Below are 15,130 nucleotides of genomic sequence, written 5' to 3' on the forward strand. Positions count from 1 at the left end.
AATTTGGATTGCAACCTATGGACACATAATATTTGAAAACACCACATCCAAAGAATACAAGTGCGGCCTAAGTAAATATAATACACTATTAATATTGTTATCGTTCGCTGCATCATGTGAAAGATTACTAAGTGAACCAGTTTTAATCCACATACATTAATATGCCGGATTAGTTGTTGTAACAAGTCAGCTAATGAAAACTTTTCTAAAAATCATTCATTGGGTATTTTTCAGTTTCAGTTTCTGTTCATGAATTATTATGTTTCAGAAAAGAATGCAAACTTATTAAAACAGTTTGTTAACATACAAATTAAGGTAATACATTTAAGTAAAACTTTAAGCACCGAAATCTGAAAGAAGCCAATGAAAAATTAGTCTAGTGGGTCACTTGGACCCTCCTAGCAAACATTTGGGCTCACCCAAATTTAACCAGGTGGTTCACTGGCCCACCAAAAAGCAAAAACTCTTGATCATCAATACCTGTATAAATATCAACTTTCCTTCAGGTACCAAATGGTATCACAACACTGGTTATTTGCTTTGAAAAAGCCTCTTTCTCTGCCTTACTTGCAAATCTTTCCTTTGTATTTTTTCAAATTGTTTGCATCATATTTGTTGTTGGTAACAATAAGTTTACAACTGGTTGTTATTAGTATAAAACATTATTAGATAAGTCCAGAGTGATGAAACTACATTGAGACCCTGAAAGATAACTAATAATAGCTACTGAATGATAACATGTTTTAACTCATGGAAGGTTCAAAAGGTCCAGATGTCTGTGTGGGAGCCAGCACATCTGTCACATGTGATAAATAAATGTAACTGATCCATTGGTTCACCTGAATGAGAGCAGAACATGAGCGTGCATGTCAGCCATGAAGCTAAAACCTTGATAAAACCTCAGTGCAATAAACAGTTGTTTGACATTGAGTTGTACACTTCGCTCATCCACTTGTTGCCCAGGACATCAGTGACATGAATGACAGGAACAGATTCAGCACTGTTGGAAAGCTTTAATGATGCGGAGTGTGGCTTCAAACTAAAAACTTCACCCACTTAGAGAGTCAACAATTTCAGTGTCAGAGACAGAGAGTCACTGCCTTCCATTGATATAGGGGACAGTGGGGTAGCCTATGGTTAAAGTGCTCACTTGTCACACTGAAGACTCAAGTTATATTCCCCCAAATGTGTGAAGCACATGGAGTGTCCTGCAGTGACATTGCTGGAATATTGCTAAAAGCACCATAAAACAAAAGTCACACACTAACTCATTGCTATAGGGGCAAAACAGACTCTATGACCCATCATAACACTGCACATGCATCCTCCTCTCATTATGAACACTTGATGTCAGTTGGGTGATCCATGCACTGGTTCAAATAGTAAGTCAGTGTAATTTTTATGCGTTTGTCAAGTTGATAGTGAACTGGATATAGGTTATCATCGTATTATTGAAGTTATCAAGATAACTATGGTATTGATATGATGTATGTCACACGTGGCCTGCAATACAAGACTGCTGACATGTAATGTAGAATGTCGAAACCTGTAGCAGACCTGTATGTGACCTGTAGCAGAGATGCCAACCACTCTGATTTTCAAATAGAAAATGCACTGTCCGATTTGTCTATAAAAAACGTCGCCTTTTTTAGAAAATACAATTATGTTTATAAATTTAGAATGTTTGAAGAATTTTAGTAAATACCTATTTAAATATATTCATGTGAGTTAAGTATTACCTGGTAAAGCATGCCCAGTTATAGCATACATCCAGGCTGAATCAAAGATTTTCATAGGTGAGGCCCCAGGACACAACCACCACCCACCACCCTGACCCTTACCCCAACTGTCCAAAGGGGCCCGAGCTCCCTCTCAAACTCACTTTCATTTGATTCAGGGTTGGCATCTCTGCTATAGCACTTGTTTTAACATGTTCAATCAGTTCATACTAGCTTTTACTACATGCTGTGCAGTAATGTGTTTATAAATGAGATCCACTCGTTGTAAGTAATGTTACATTCGAATGAAGATTTTTATGGATATCAACTTCTTTATTATGAGAACACAACATTTCTGAGTTAATGCTTACTCCTTCATCAGGTCATCATCAATTAAATAAGTTGATATCCATAAAAATCTTCATTCTTATGTATTTCACTTCTAAATGCCCTTCAAAGACTTAATGTTACATTCATGACTTCACAACAAACTGATAACATATTCATTGAAAACAGAAATTGATTTTTTATTTTGTGATGGCTAGTTTGTGTTGAAGTGGAGGCATGAATTCTCATCTTTGACAACCTTTTGGGAACTTTTTGCGAGGATAGTCACCCAGCATCCTTTGCTTGAAAGACACGAATGTGTCAAACATGTTATCAGCCTCATTTGATTGTGTATGGTAGTGCCTAGATGGCTAGAGTGAGTGAGTGTCGTTTTTACGCAGCCTTTAGGAAGAGTCAGGAATATCACGCAGGGTTCATCAGAAATGGACTTCACACATTTACAGCCATGTTGGGAATCGATTCCGGACCTTTGGCATGACAAGCTAATGCTTCAAGCATTAGACTAGCCAATGCCTCCCATATATCAAGGGACCTTGTTAGTAGAATCAATCACTGGTTTGTATGGCCCTGGTTTTCATCAGATGGATGAATTTTAATGACTCATGCTTCAAACAACAAGTGTGAAGATGCCATAACTTGATAACTTGTCAACATTATGTCCCCAAACACAGGTAAAGTGAAGTTAATTGCCTAGCGGTTAAACATGTTAAAGTGTCTGCTCATCAGACTGAAGTCTTAGGTATGATTGCGCACCAATGTACAATGTGTGAAGCCCTTTTTTGTGTTCCCCACTGTCATACTGCTGGAATATTATTAAAAGCAGCATAAAACCATACTCACTAGTGTTTAATGCCACACTGAACAGTTAAGTCTGAATTAATCCCCTCCTAATTATTTTTTTATGATGTAAAGGAGGCAAGAGTACTTTAAACACATCAGACTTTGTCAGCTATAGCAATGTAGCGCAAACAAATTTACTAACCCCCCACAATTCTACGAGCCTCTGGCTTCAGACAAATGGCTGAAGTCATAAATTTAGGCATTTGATCGGGTTAGGTTGGGGGATATCGCAGGTCATTCTCATTCTTTTTACAGTAATTCAAGTCACTACCATAATTTACATGGATAGAATACATGTTTCTGTTGATGGACAAAAGCTTTTGACTTTTTACAAGGAATTGAATATTGTTGAAATCTTTGTGTTATATAATAATGTACATTATTGTTCACACTCTCCAGGATTGGTTTGCACTATCCATTTTGGATTATATTTGGAGTATATATTGCAGTGGCAATGCATGTTACAGCACAGGAACTCATTCAGATAGACTTTTCCCTCAATTTCATGGTGTTTCTCCAGCTAGCACATGTACTGTATATTATGATCCTCTCCCTTCCTTTGAGGACTATCTCAGTGGTGAAGTAGATAGAGCAGTCATGGGGTCCATCCCCCAGCTGCTTTATAGCTAAAAGACGTTAAAAATATGATACTTGTTCTTTCCTACCTGGCAGTCAGCATTAATCGGTGAAACAAGGACTGGTCAGCTGGGAGTCACTATCTTGTTTCTTCATATGAAGTTTAGATTTGTTTGCAGTTGTATTTTCTTATTGATGTACTCGCTCACAACAATATTCTTTTATCCTGCAGGCATTTATTCGTCCATTCCGGGAACACCACATCGATCCCACGTCCATTACTCGCCATGATTTTATTGAGACCAATGGTGACAACTTTGCAGTGACTATTCCAGCCTTAGCCAACATGGCATTCAAGTTCCTGACCTACTCACCAGAGGAAATCATTGCCACCTACAACTGGGAGTGTTTTGTCTATCTATTGGCCATTTTTGTCAGCCTGACAAACCAGGTGGGTGATGTCAAACACAATCAATATCATGCAGTTCACTGCAGAGTTATGTCCCTTACTGAGGACATGATCACCAGATCATTGGTCAGACTCACTGACTTGTTTGGCACAGACCTGTGAAGGTCCCGGGGTAGAATAGGCCTTCAGCAACCCATGCTTGCCATAAAAGGTGACTATGCTTGTCGTAAGAGGCGACTAACGGGATCGGGTGGTCAGCCTCGCTGACTTGGTTGACACATGTCATCGGTTCCCAAGTGCGCAGATCGATGCTCATGTTGTTGGTCACTGGATTGTCTGGTCCAGACTCGATTATTTACAGACCGCCGCCATATAGCTGGAATATTGCTGAGTGCGGCGTAAAACTAAACTCACTCACTCACTGTTTGGCACACGTCATCGTATCCCAATAGCATATACTGATACAAATCAATCTATGCTTGTCAAACCAAACTGATATTCAGCTCCAGACTATGACACTTTATAGTGATATGCCATACATGTTGTAAAAGTTTATTCATGATGTGGGAAATATTCCAAATTAACTTACATTCAAGGAAAGGGGCTCCATTACTGCTTTCAAAGAACAACATTTTATAACTGTATGGTGTCCTTTCTTGACCCTGGTCCGAGATCTAGCCTCTCAGCACTCCAGGTCCAAAGAGCTTATTCTACTCTTACATGACTTTGACTTTCTGATGTTTACAAGTCCAGTCACAATGCTGCAAATGTTACAGCATGACCATATATGTAGAGATGGCCCATTTGACTGTGTGCAACCAGCTGCCAGTATATATACAGAGATGGCCCATTTGACTCTGTGCAACCAGCTGCCAGTATATATACAGAGATGGCCCATTTGACTGTGTGCAACCAGCTGCCAGTATATATACAGAGATGGCCCAGATGGCCCATTTGACTGTGTGCAACCAGCTGCTATTATTCATAACCTTTTTGTCTTTTTGTTACAGTTCCACAAGTGGTCTCACACCTACTTCGGCCTGCCTCGCTACATCACAGTCTTGCAGGACCTGCACATCATCCTGCCCAGGAAACACCATCGTATCCACCATGTGGCCCCTCATGAGACCTACTTCTGTATCACCACAGGATGGCTCAACTACCCTCTTGAAACTATTCGCTTCTGGACCACCCTAGAAAATGTCATCGAGTGCCTCACAGGCCACAAACCTCGCGATGATGACTTGAAGTGGGCAAGCAAAAGTTGAAACTAGACGACGTCCTTACCTGTCATATCTCATCTGTCAGCTTCATCTTCTGTGTATGTTACATGACCGTGCTGTCAAGTTGCACAACTTGGTTGTAATTGTTCATCAGGAGTCGTTATAAGTTATTCGCTAATCTACAGATGCATTCTACTTCCTTTCATTAATGGCTGGATCTAGATATTTACCATACACGATGTTGTGTTGTAAGATATTTGTGCTATAACTAGCCTTTACTTTAACACACAGTGTCGACAGTTCTGGTGGTGAGAACGCTTTGCTAACAAACCCCAGATGTGCAAACAAACCCCAGATTGTCATCACTGCTAGACTTGTGAAAGTAATGTTTAGAAAGCATTTTTAATTTCTGTAACTCTTCTTATTGTTTGATAGTTTTGATATAAGACAAGTTTGATATTCAGTTTCCCTCTGTTCTTTTGCAGTTGTAATTAATTTTCCGAAGTCATTATCAGTTGTTTACTTACTTACAGGGTTCATGTCTGTACGCGACTGTTGCTTGTGTGTTTTCGTTTGGCCTACTTAACTTGCCTGATATATATTTACTCTGCAGATATTGTCCTAAACATGGTAAAGTAATTTTTGCTATGAATGTCTATCTCCACTACCGCTGCACAGACGTACGATTACGGTTGCGCAAAGGGGTTGTAGTCAAAAGGGACAAGGACATAAGGGCCAAAAATTGAAAAAGTCAAAAGGACCAGAGATTGAAGTCCAAAGGGTTATCGATGAAAAAGAACCTTATGTCATACAGACTAATCTATATTTTATATGTTGGATTATATTAATACTTATTACTATTGTTTATATTTTTATTAATGTGTACAAAAGCAATATTTTATTATTGTGATCATCATACACTCAATAGTTGAAATGGACCTGAAACTGAAGTATACAATATTAGATATGATGATATATTATGATACTGACACCCATGACTGTGTTTACACCTCACAACAAAATAAAACGTTAATCTTGTTTAGATTACTGACTAGTGTCTGACATCCGTGACTCTGTTATGTCTTGTAGTCATTGCAGGAACAGGTGCATGGTTGACTATACTCATAACATAAACACTAACCACAACTGTTAATTTTGTTTAGATTACTGACTACTTGTAATCATTACACTAACAGTTGTATTTTATAAAGTAGACACTTAACCACTCTGAGATGTTTTAAATAAATAAGACTGAGACACTCTGATATGTTTAGGATGTGATAGAAAAAAACATGTAATACATTTCATGTAATCTTACTGTTTTCTAAAAGTTTGGGCCTTTTGACAAAAGTATATGGCGCTTTATACTTTTCTTTGGCCTGTTGACTTTTTCTTTTTTTACCCTTTTGTTCTTTGGCCTTTTTGTCACACAAAGATGGTTGTGTGAGACTGGCCTAAAATGTATTACTTTTTCTGAACTGTTATAATGCCTACATGGTTTTTTAGACTTACAGCAGTTCCTCATATGTTTTGAGAAAGTTATATTTCTATTTCTAGAACTCTACTTACTCATTTGTTTGCTTTTAGATGATGAATAAGATTATGATAGCAAGAATTTCATTTTCATCTCTGAAAGGTCCTGATGTAGATGTCGTAAATGTCCCATCACAAACCTTTTTTTAAATGCTGTCAGACTCTACTTACCTAAGTTCTGTATTAGTCATTTCTTGATTTATTTGTTCAGTTTCATTAAAATGCTTATTGCTCTCTATCATAACAGGCCATGCCAGGTGAATTTCGTACCAAGCCAATCATGAAGTAGGCCTGGAAATGTTTGACCCAAGAGTGCATTGGATCAGCATATGACATTTCTATTTTTTAAACTTGAATAATTACTGGCAGTTCTTTTTGCAGAGTGTGAGTTATCTCTTCATTTGAAGAGGTGTCAAATCAAAGTATAGTTCTGATTTTCATGAAAATATGTCATGATGAATGCATCTTTATGCCACCCTGAACAAAACATGATTATTAGGTTGTGTTGTATTGACGATTACATGATAATGAAAGGGTATTTTTTAGTCAGATTTGAAAAATATCAATTTCGTTGGCATATTTCAAATATGTGTAGTGACTTACTTTCTTGATTCGTAACAAAGTCAGAAGTAAGGGCCAGTGGTCCCTTAAAGCTTCTGGCTTTGACTAAACTCGTTCTGCCCCTTGTGCTGGAAGACCTGCAGCTTGACAAATATGTCATCGCATAAATGTAAGTTTACTGAAGGCCAAAAGGAGCACAAGCCCAACATAAGATTTCCTTGTCACACGACGGGCATTTATTTCAAAGTCAGGACTGACTTGTAGCCAGCAATGTTGTAGGGCACAGTATTGATCCAGTACAGAATTAATCCACCTGTAATATTTCCATGTCGTTGGACACAGATACTGACCAATTATCTGTTAGTGAAATGCAAGTTATGTAGGCTGGTTTCTCAAAACACGTTTTCATATTACACTGTATCATGATGGTCACTTTTAGTTTTGCTTGGTTCAGATTTAGATATGTGTTAGATCTTGAGTTTATTGCCTTGTTACACATACATGGATATATGTGAAAAGTTGTAATCATATCTAGTTTTCTTCATGATGCATATCGTTGAAGAAAATCTGAACTTGCGTTTTTGCTCTATCAGATACGTGTTACTTAAGTCTAGAAATGTTCTGAATTTTTTTGTCATATTGAGAAATAATTTTAATTATTTTAGGTGGGTAGTAGCAATGTAATCTGGATATTGTTTTCTTTTGTTTCCACTTTCTGTTTCATGATGTTCTGATTAACATGTGTGTAGAGTACTAATACAATGTGTTTTAATTTTGTTTGTTTTAACATTACAGGCATCCGAAACTTTTAAACATTTCTAAATCATTGTAAAGTATTCCCAAATGTTTGCACTGCTTGTGACCAGTCACAAACTAGATGATATCATTTGACATCATTCTCAGCTGCAAATATATTGTGTGTTGATGCATTATTATGGAGACTTCTATGTATGCTTGACAATGGGCTTTAATTCAGTGGCAACGAGTCGGGATTGGTCTTTAAGATTTGGTTCCTGATTACATCATTGTGATTGACCAGTATGAAATCTTTAATTCAGTACTTCACTTGATAAAAGAAACTTGGCTTTTTCTGTACTTAAGGATGTGACTATCAGATAAAAACATTTGGATCAAACTTCAGGAAATTCATTGTGTCAATTTATATTTTTTAATTTACCCATTTTTAAAATACAGTGCTACCTTACATATCTAAGGAAATGGTTTCTTTTGTACTTACACCATCATGATGTTTTCATCTGTTTCCAAAATGTTTTAAATCATTATCAGTGAAACATCACAAATATTTGACAATGAACATATTTCAGTCAGTATAGCGTAAGTTCTTACTGTTCTTTCTCTTCCTCTGACTGCTGAGGAAGATGTCCTGATCCCTCCAGTGTCCAGGTGCTTTGTGAACTGACATGTACACTGTCAATATTTAAACAACACCTTAGTGCACATGTACTGATGCTGTAGGATTTGCTAAGTGTGTCACGATATGATCATATGAAAGGTTGTCATGATGCTAACTAGCTCATATTGTTAGTCAAGTTGTTACAAAAGTAGAATTGCACTTCTGTTAGTTTCACCTGAAAAACAAATCTTTAGAACTTATAATATGGTGAGAGGCACCATGATTCTGTCATATTGATATATAAGAGAAATATTGCAGTATAGTTATTTCTTTTATGACAGAACAAATATTGACAATAGCTGAAGTAGTCAAGATGAGACTTAAACATAGAGGAACATATAATGATGCCCGTTATCAAGACTACTGATGAAGTTTAAAGAAAAATCTTTCTATTCAAATCTTTTGGACTGACAAACAGCATATGTCAAAAGTGATTTGTTGATGATAATTTTGTTCAGCTGAATCTTGGTGAAACAAGCAAGAATGAGTTAGTTCAGAATGACTCACTTTGAATGAACTAAAAATTAACCCCAACAATCATTTTTACTAGGAAATGATCATGAATACCTTTGTCTTAATAAACTTTTACCCACCTTTATAGATTGCTCACACAGAGAAGTAGTCAGACCATGTAAAGTTTATGGGACATACCGGTCTACAGACATACCTAACTCGGTATTGCCATAATGCTTTCTGGTTGATGACACAATTAGATCTGCTATTTGCTGTTTCCTTTGCATTAATCGTGCTGTTTTCTGGATGTACCTACTGCAGACACTATGAGCAAACTAGGTTCTTAAGGTGTGGGGAAAATGTTGCTATATGTCAAAGAGTACTTTTTGAAGTTAGGAACCAAGAGCTTTCTGAAGTCCTGTCTGATATATCTCAGTAACCTGTCACCTGCTTACTGGTATGTCCACCATTCTTGAATTAATAGTGTTGTCATTGTTTTTCCTAAAGTGGATGAAGCTGATGTTAGTTTGACTTGTATGTGGATGCAAGACATGTTTGTAACACTGTGATGTCTTACAGTATTTGTATTCCTGTAATTCAGACACGTGGTTTGATAAGGGTGTTTTCCTTTAGACTAATATGGCAAAGGGTATGTGTACAGCACACGTGTACAGTCCTGGCTTAAGAACAACAGTTATTGTTAGTGTTCGGAGACATATTTTCATATCAATGAGCATGTAGAATTTATAGCTTTTGCATGATGAGAAGAAAAGCATGATTGTAGTATCATTTTATTTTACATGTCCGGAAATAGAACAGTCCTTATACTGAGTTGATATGATAGGCTGTTGTCTGTTTATGAATCAAGTATCTGTGCTTTTTCATTGTACAAGACAAGCTTGAAGTGATGTGTAACTTGCAGCTTTTATAGCAGTATTATGTGACGGTGGTGGTGGTGTTGTTGCTGATGGTGATAATTGTTGACCAATAGCTGTGCTGGAACACTATGTCTATTCTCAGAAGTCAGTGTGTGATGAGAGGTGTAGTGTTCAGATGTACTGGGAGGTTAGGTCTGTTGTAGATGAATAGCTTTAATTATACAGGTCACATCAGGATGATATCACAATTCCTCTGTTCAGAAGCAACTCCTGTTATAATCAATGTAAATGGTCTTTTTGAAGCCCATTAGCTAATCCTCAGCTTCAGATGATGAGACCAGACCAGTTCTATTTCTTGTTTAAGGTTCCGCTGGTCGTATTTTTACAAGAATAAGAAGAAAAATAGAAATCAATTTTCCTTACTCAAAAAGAAGAGAATCTCTTTGTTATTGTTATTATTGGCCAAACATGTAAACTTACAAGAAGAAAGATCACTGATTGTGTTTTGGCCCCATATACGCTTAGTAAATATCCAGAAGTAAAATACTTTTAATATTTAGATTTTTAATTTTTTTTCCCCCCTCCTGCCTGTAGATGCTCTGAAGACAAAAGTCCATAAAACAGGAAATAACATTGGTCAGGCCTGATGTACGAAACTAATGTTGCCATTTGTTCTAGAAACTCATATTTCTAACAAGGGAAAGTAAGTCAGATGTGATAAAATATATACTGTGTTCATTAAGCTCTTTGAAGAATGTTGGTTCCAGGCGATATTTGTTTGTGCCTCCTCTTGTCTCATTTCAAGTGAGGGTAAACCCAACAGTTGTAACATTTGATCTGTCATCTTCAGTGTCCATCTTGTGACGCCCCCTTGGCTAGGATGGGAGTTCCTGTTGTATCAGCCAGCACAGCTCTATTTAGCACACAGTTAATTACCCAGTGAAGAAGGTTATCAAACACGTGCCTTGTGAAAGCAATATTTTGACATTGCAACTGTTTTCTAATTTTTGCATGGAAAGTGTTTACAAAGGCGGAGCTTTTCATGTATATTTGTCATAAAATGTCTGAAGAAATCAAAGTGTGAGTGCTTGTTGTATTGTTATTGTTAGTGATGTTTGTGACGACTGGCAATTGTCAGGCATGGACAACTGTGTATCTGGGTATGGTCAGTGTTAGTACTGTTGTACATGTGTAGGGGCATGGCTTATATAGATGGGGGAGGAAAGAGGGAGTCAGTCACCAAAGATGTTTTGGGAAGGGTCGTGAAAGACATGGTGATGGTCATCCAGAATTATAGGGAGTGTTAGGGGACTGTCAGTATTTTCTGTACCTGCCACCCCACCCCCTACCTGACATACACATCACCGCTTGTAGGCCACCCCTGATAACAATGACTGGTCCCTTTGTTCAGATCGTCAGCTGATGTTTATTGTAATCAGAAGAAGTGATGACATTGTTTCGATTTGTTGTCTGTTTCGATATTTTGTGAACTAGCCAATGAAGTAGTTATTGTGTTTTTGTTTTTTAATTTCACAGTAGGTGTAGATATAACTTTATCAGCCCTGCTTTTTAACTCCAGATGTTGGGTTAGAATACAGATCTATGTTTCATACATATGGAAAACTGTATCAGATTTATCAACAGTTGAAGATAATCTTTAAAACATTTCTTAGAGAAGGAAACATGGTTGGGACACTGGATATGATAAAGGCGAGAATGTTATGGATGCATAACATGCATAACGCTCTGAAACATCGTGTTATCAACTTTAAAAAAGTTAACATCCCTAAATCTGGCATTTCTTATACTCCAAAAAATCATGTCCTTTACAATAAAGAAATTGACTTCCATAAAATTCTTGTCTTTGTATGTATTAGTTCTAAATGTCATTCAAGACTCTAGTGGATGTGATAGTTTTCATATACATGATGTGTTTGTGGATATTAATTTAAAGATTTGAGACATATTGGCTATGTGTGTGTTACGGATGCAGTGTTATGAGTCTAAATATAGTACTGTTGCAAAGAACAAATGTTTGTTGCCGCCTGTGATTATTGAAGGAAACTCCACTCCAGCTGTGAGAGACAGTTAAACAGAAACCTGTCAAGTTTCTTTTTTATTCTCAGGGAGAATACCTCTTTTCACCATCAAAAACATGTTTCTTACAAAATAGTTTTTATAAAGTATATGGTGAATTTTTAGGTGTTTCACTCTTTATTTGTCCTCCCTGAGCTCATACTACTCAAAAGGAGTTAAGGAATTCCAGTTTTTTCTTGTATGAAAAACGTTAATCTGTTGTGCAATGACAGAGTAACTAAATACAATCATAAGGAAAATATCAACTTTCTTTAACATCCTTTCAGTTGTATATTCATGCTGACAGTGATTGAGCTGTATACGTCATCCACTCCTGTAGTCGGTGTGAACAGTTTTTATTGTCTGTGGTATTTTTTAAAAAGAGTGACCATGACTTTGACCAAATTATGGCTTACGTGTGATTCTAGAAGGTAGTATATGTGTCCCTTTTCTTTAGCCTTAATTAAGTAGCGTTCATCAAGATGTCTTCTCAGCCAAAGTAACAAAATATTTCTAAAGCCAGACAAATGTGCCTTCTTGTTCTGAGGTTGTACTAGCCTCAAATCTGCCTGCACTTCTATGCAGGAAACTTGATGACTCCTTCCAAATAAGGAATTGGAACATGGTCCGAGCGGGATTTTTTAATGGGCATTTCATGTAAGTCTTACTATTGGATATTTATTGCTTGTGTGATAATAACATGAAATGTCAGTGCAAGAGGATACACAGTTTTAATTATCCAGATAAACAGATTCTATATGGCATTAAAGTCCAAACAGGTTCTTGAATGGGTCACAGAAAGTCAGTGATGACACCAGGTGTTTTCGTGAAGTAAACATGAGCATCCTACCAACAGCATGTACCACTCGCAGAGTGAACTTATAAACCCATGTGTTTGTTCACAGATGCTGCACTGCAGGAATCCTGCAATTCCACAGCAACTTGTGAGCAAACCACATATTGAACCATCAGTCATGTTCCCTTGTATAATTCTACCTTGACTACATCCTATGTTTTCCTGTGGATAGGCTTCAAGATGTGTGAAACAAGAAGTCATATTTGTCTGGTTTTAAATCTCTAATTTAGTTCTTGGAGTGTAATTGATGTCAGCTCTTGTTACATGTTGATCTCAACATATGTCATGTAGTTGTCATTATATTGTAGGAAGCAATGCTGGGCAGATACCCATGCAATGAGGACATGTTTAGCAAAATGTCATACATGTACATCAAAATTACTCATTTACTATGTTTAGAGAATTGCTATAGTTTTTAGGTGTGGCAGTCAGTTTTCATATTTCACTGTCACTCTTTTTTTTTTCATTTCCTTTAAACTGACAAAGATATTGTAATTATTATGACTTGATTTTATCTGCATTGAGCGTTCACTGTGTGCAGTGAGGGTTGACATAATCAGAACCTGTAGTTCCCTGTGAGGTGTTTGTATATTGTACATATGTCTGTGATTTGTATGCTTTGTGAGAACATGTTGAACAGCATTGTTGTCTTAGGTCTCTCTACACAGTCCCTGTATTCAGAGCCAGGGAAATGATCAATTTGCAATGTTATTGAGCATTGTTTTCATAAACTGATATATTGTAATCAACAAGAACAGTGATTGCTTTCTCCCATCGAATGTGTCAGTATGTTTCACCAAAAATATAGCGTTGCTGGCATAGGCCTATTTTCAAGGTCTCTAACCATTTTATGTTACAAAGGAGAGTGTATTCTAATATACTGGTTTTGGAATATTCATTTGTAGTGAAACTGGTCATATTTACCCTGCAAATTGTACAATGTACTGACCACTTCATCTTAAGGTATTTTCTTGTTATTTGGAACAACCTTTTTGTGTTTGCAGATATGTATTCATAAGTCAAGTAATTTAAATAATGTATTGAATATACAATAAATTCTCCCATCAGCTACTGAAAGTGTAGGGATATGATTTTTATTGTGATGCAAAGACAGTGATGTGAAAGATATCTAGATCTTTGATGGTAATTTCTCTTTGGCCCTGCATTCATCACAGTAATTGAAACACACAGACATTTTGTAAACCTTCCTTAAGTCTATGAGATCTGCTGTTGGTACTTAATGTGTACCATCTTTGTTAAGAAGGCTGTATTTCTCCATTTCAGCCTTCTGTCAACCACACTTCAAAAGTCTTGTGTTATTTGTCAAAATTTGATTTGTACAAATGATTAATAGTTGACATCAGAGCTGAAATTGAAAGCCATCCCGATCACTATTTGTGTGACCTGTGTAATGCTAGATACAGAATAAAAAAACACATTGATAATCCCAGTCTTTTGGTAGTAATGATAAATGTGTGCCAATAATGCAGTATGAATCATATCCAATTATAAATAGGCAATTCAGTTACCATGGACACCAGATCCAATATACAACTGACTGCAGTATGTTATTAAAAACATGTTATTTTACAGAAATTATTCCTATGTGATATATATGGCTTCTTCACGGCTTGCATGGGTTTGATTGCTTTTACACCATCAGAAGTTTCGCAAACATTTTCTAAAGCAATATGTGTCCTGGGCCAGTAAAAGCTTCCATCAAATCATAATGATATATCACAGAAACTACAGACTGGATTCCATGAGCGTTACACGTTTAATTTTGACTACAATAGTAAACTCTGTGAACTGCTTGTAGAGAGATCAGCAGTGTTCATATATGTTTGTCAACAATAAACTTTGTATACAAGTTTGGAGGAGTTGTCATTTTGTGTGAATTTTTATGCTTGAGACAAACATGATGGTTTTTTTGAGTTTGTTTACACATGAGCCTTCTGTTTTTATTTGGAAACCGCACAAATTTATAACCAAATGCAGTGTTTGGTTAAGAGCATGCATTCTTGTAGGTACAATGTCACATATTCTCGACAATACACTGGCCTGTGTTATCTAATATTGGGACAACCCTACTTCAGATTCCTATTGATGCAGTAAAAGACATTATCCCTTATGACTTTATGGAAATAAATAACAGAAACTTCGAAGCAGCTTCCAAACAGAGAACACTTGCCATATATAGAATGTAAGTGACTGCTCCATTCATCAAGAAAACACACATGCACTG

The 15,130-nt window shown here is 36.7% G+C and overlaps 1 protein-coding gene across 1 annotated transcript in view; it reads left to right on the plus strand.

Moving 5' to 3' along the window:
- LOC137257698 (plasmanylethanolamine desaturase 1-like) overlaps window positions 1-14,758 on the plus strand; it is a 40,362-nt gene extending 25,604 nt beyond the window's left edge. Inside the window, exons 4-5 of the mRNA XM_067795081.1 lie at window positions 3,715-3,933; window positions 4,902-14,758. Of these exons, the coding sequence (XP_067651182.1) occupies window positions 3,715-3,933; window positions 4,902-5,159 (477 nt within the window). The 3' untranslated portion in view covers window positions 5,160-14,758. The remainder of the gene's footprint in view (window positions 1-3,714; window positions 3,934-4,901) is intronic.
- The last annotated feature ends 372 nt before the right edge of the window (window positions 14,759-15,130 follow it).

The sequence above is a fragment of the Haliotis asinina genome, chromosome 12, assembly GCF_037392515.1.
Source record: "Haliotis asinina isolate JCU_RB_2024 chromosome 12, JCU_Hal_asi_v2, whole genome shotgun sequence".
NCBI lineage: Eukaryota > Metazoa > Mollusca > Gastropoda > Lepetellida > Haliotidae > Haliotis > Haliotis asinina.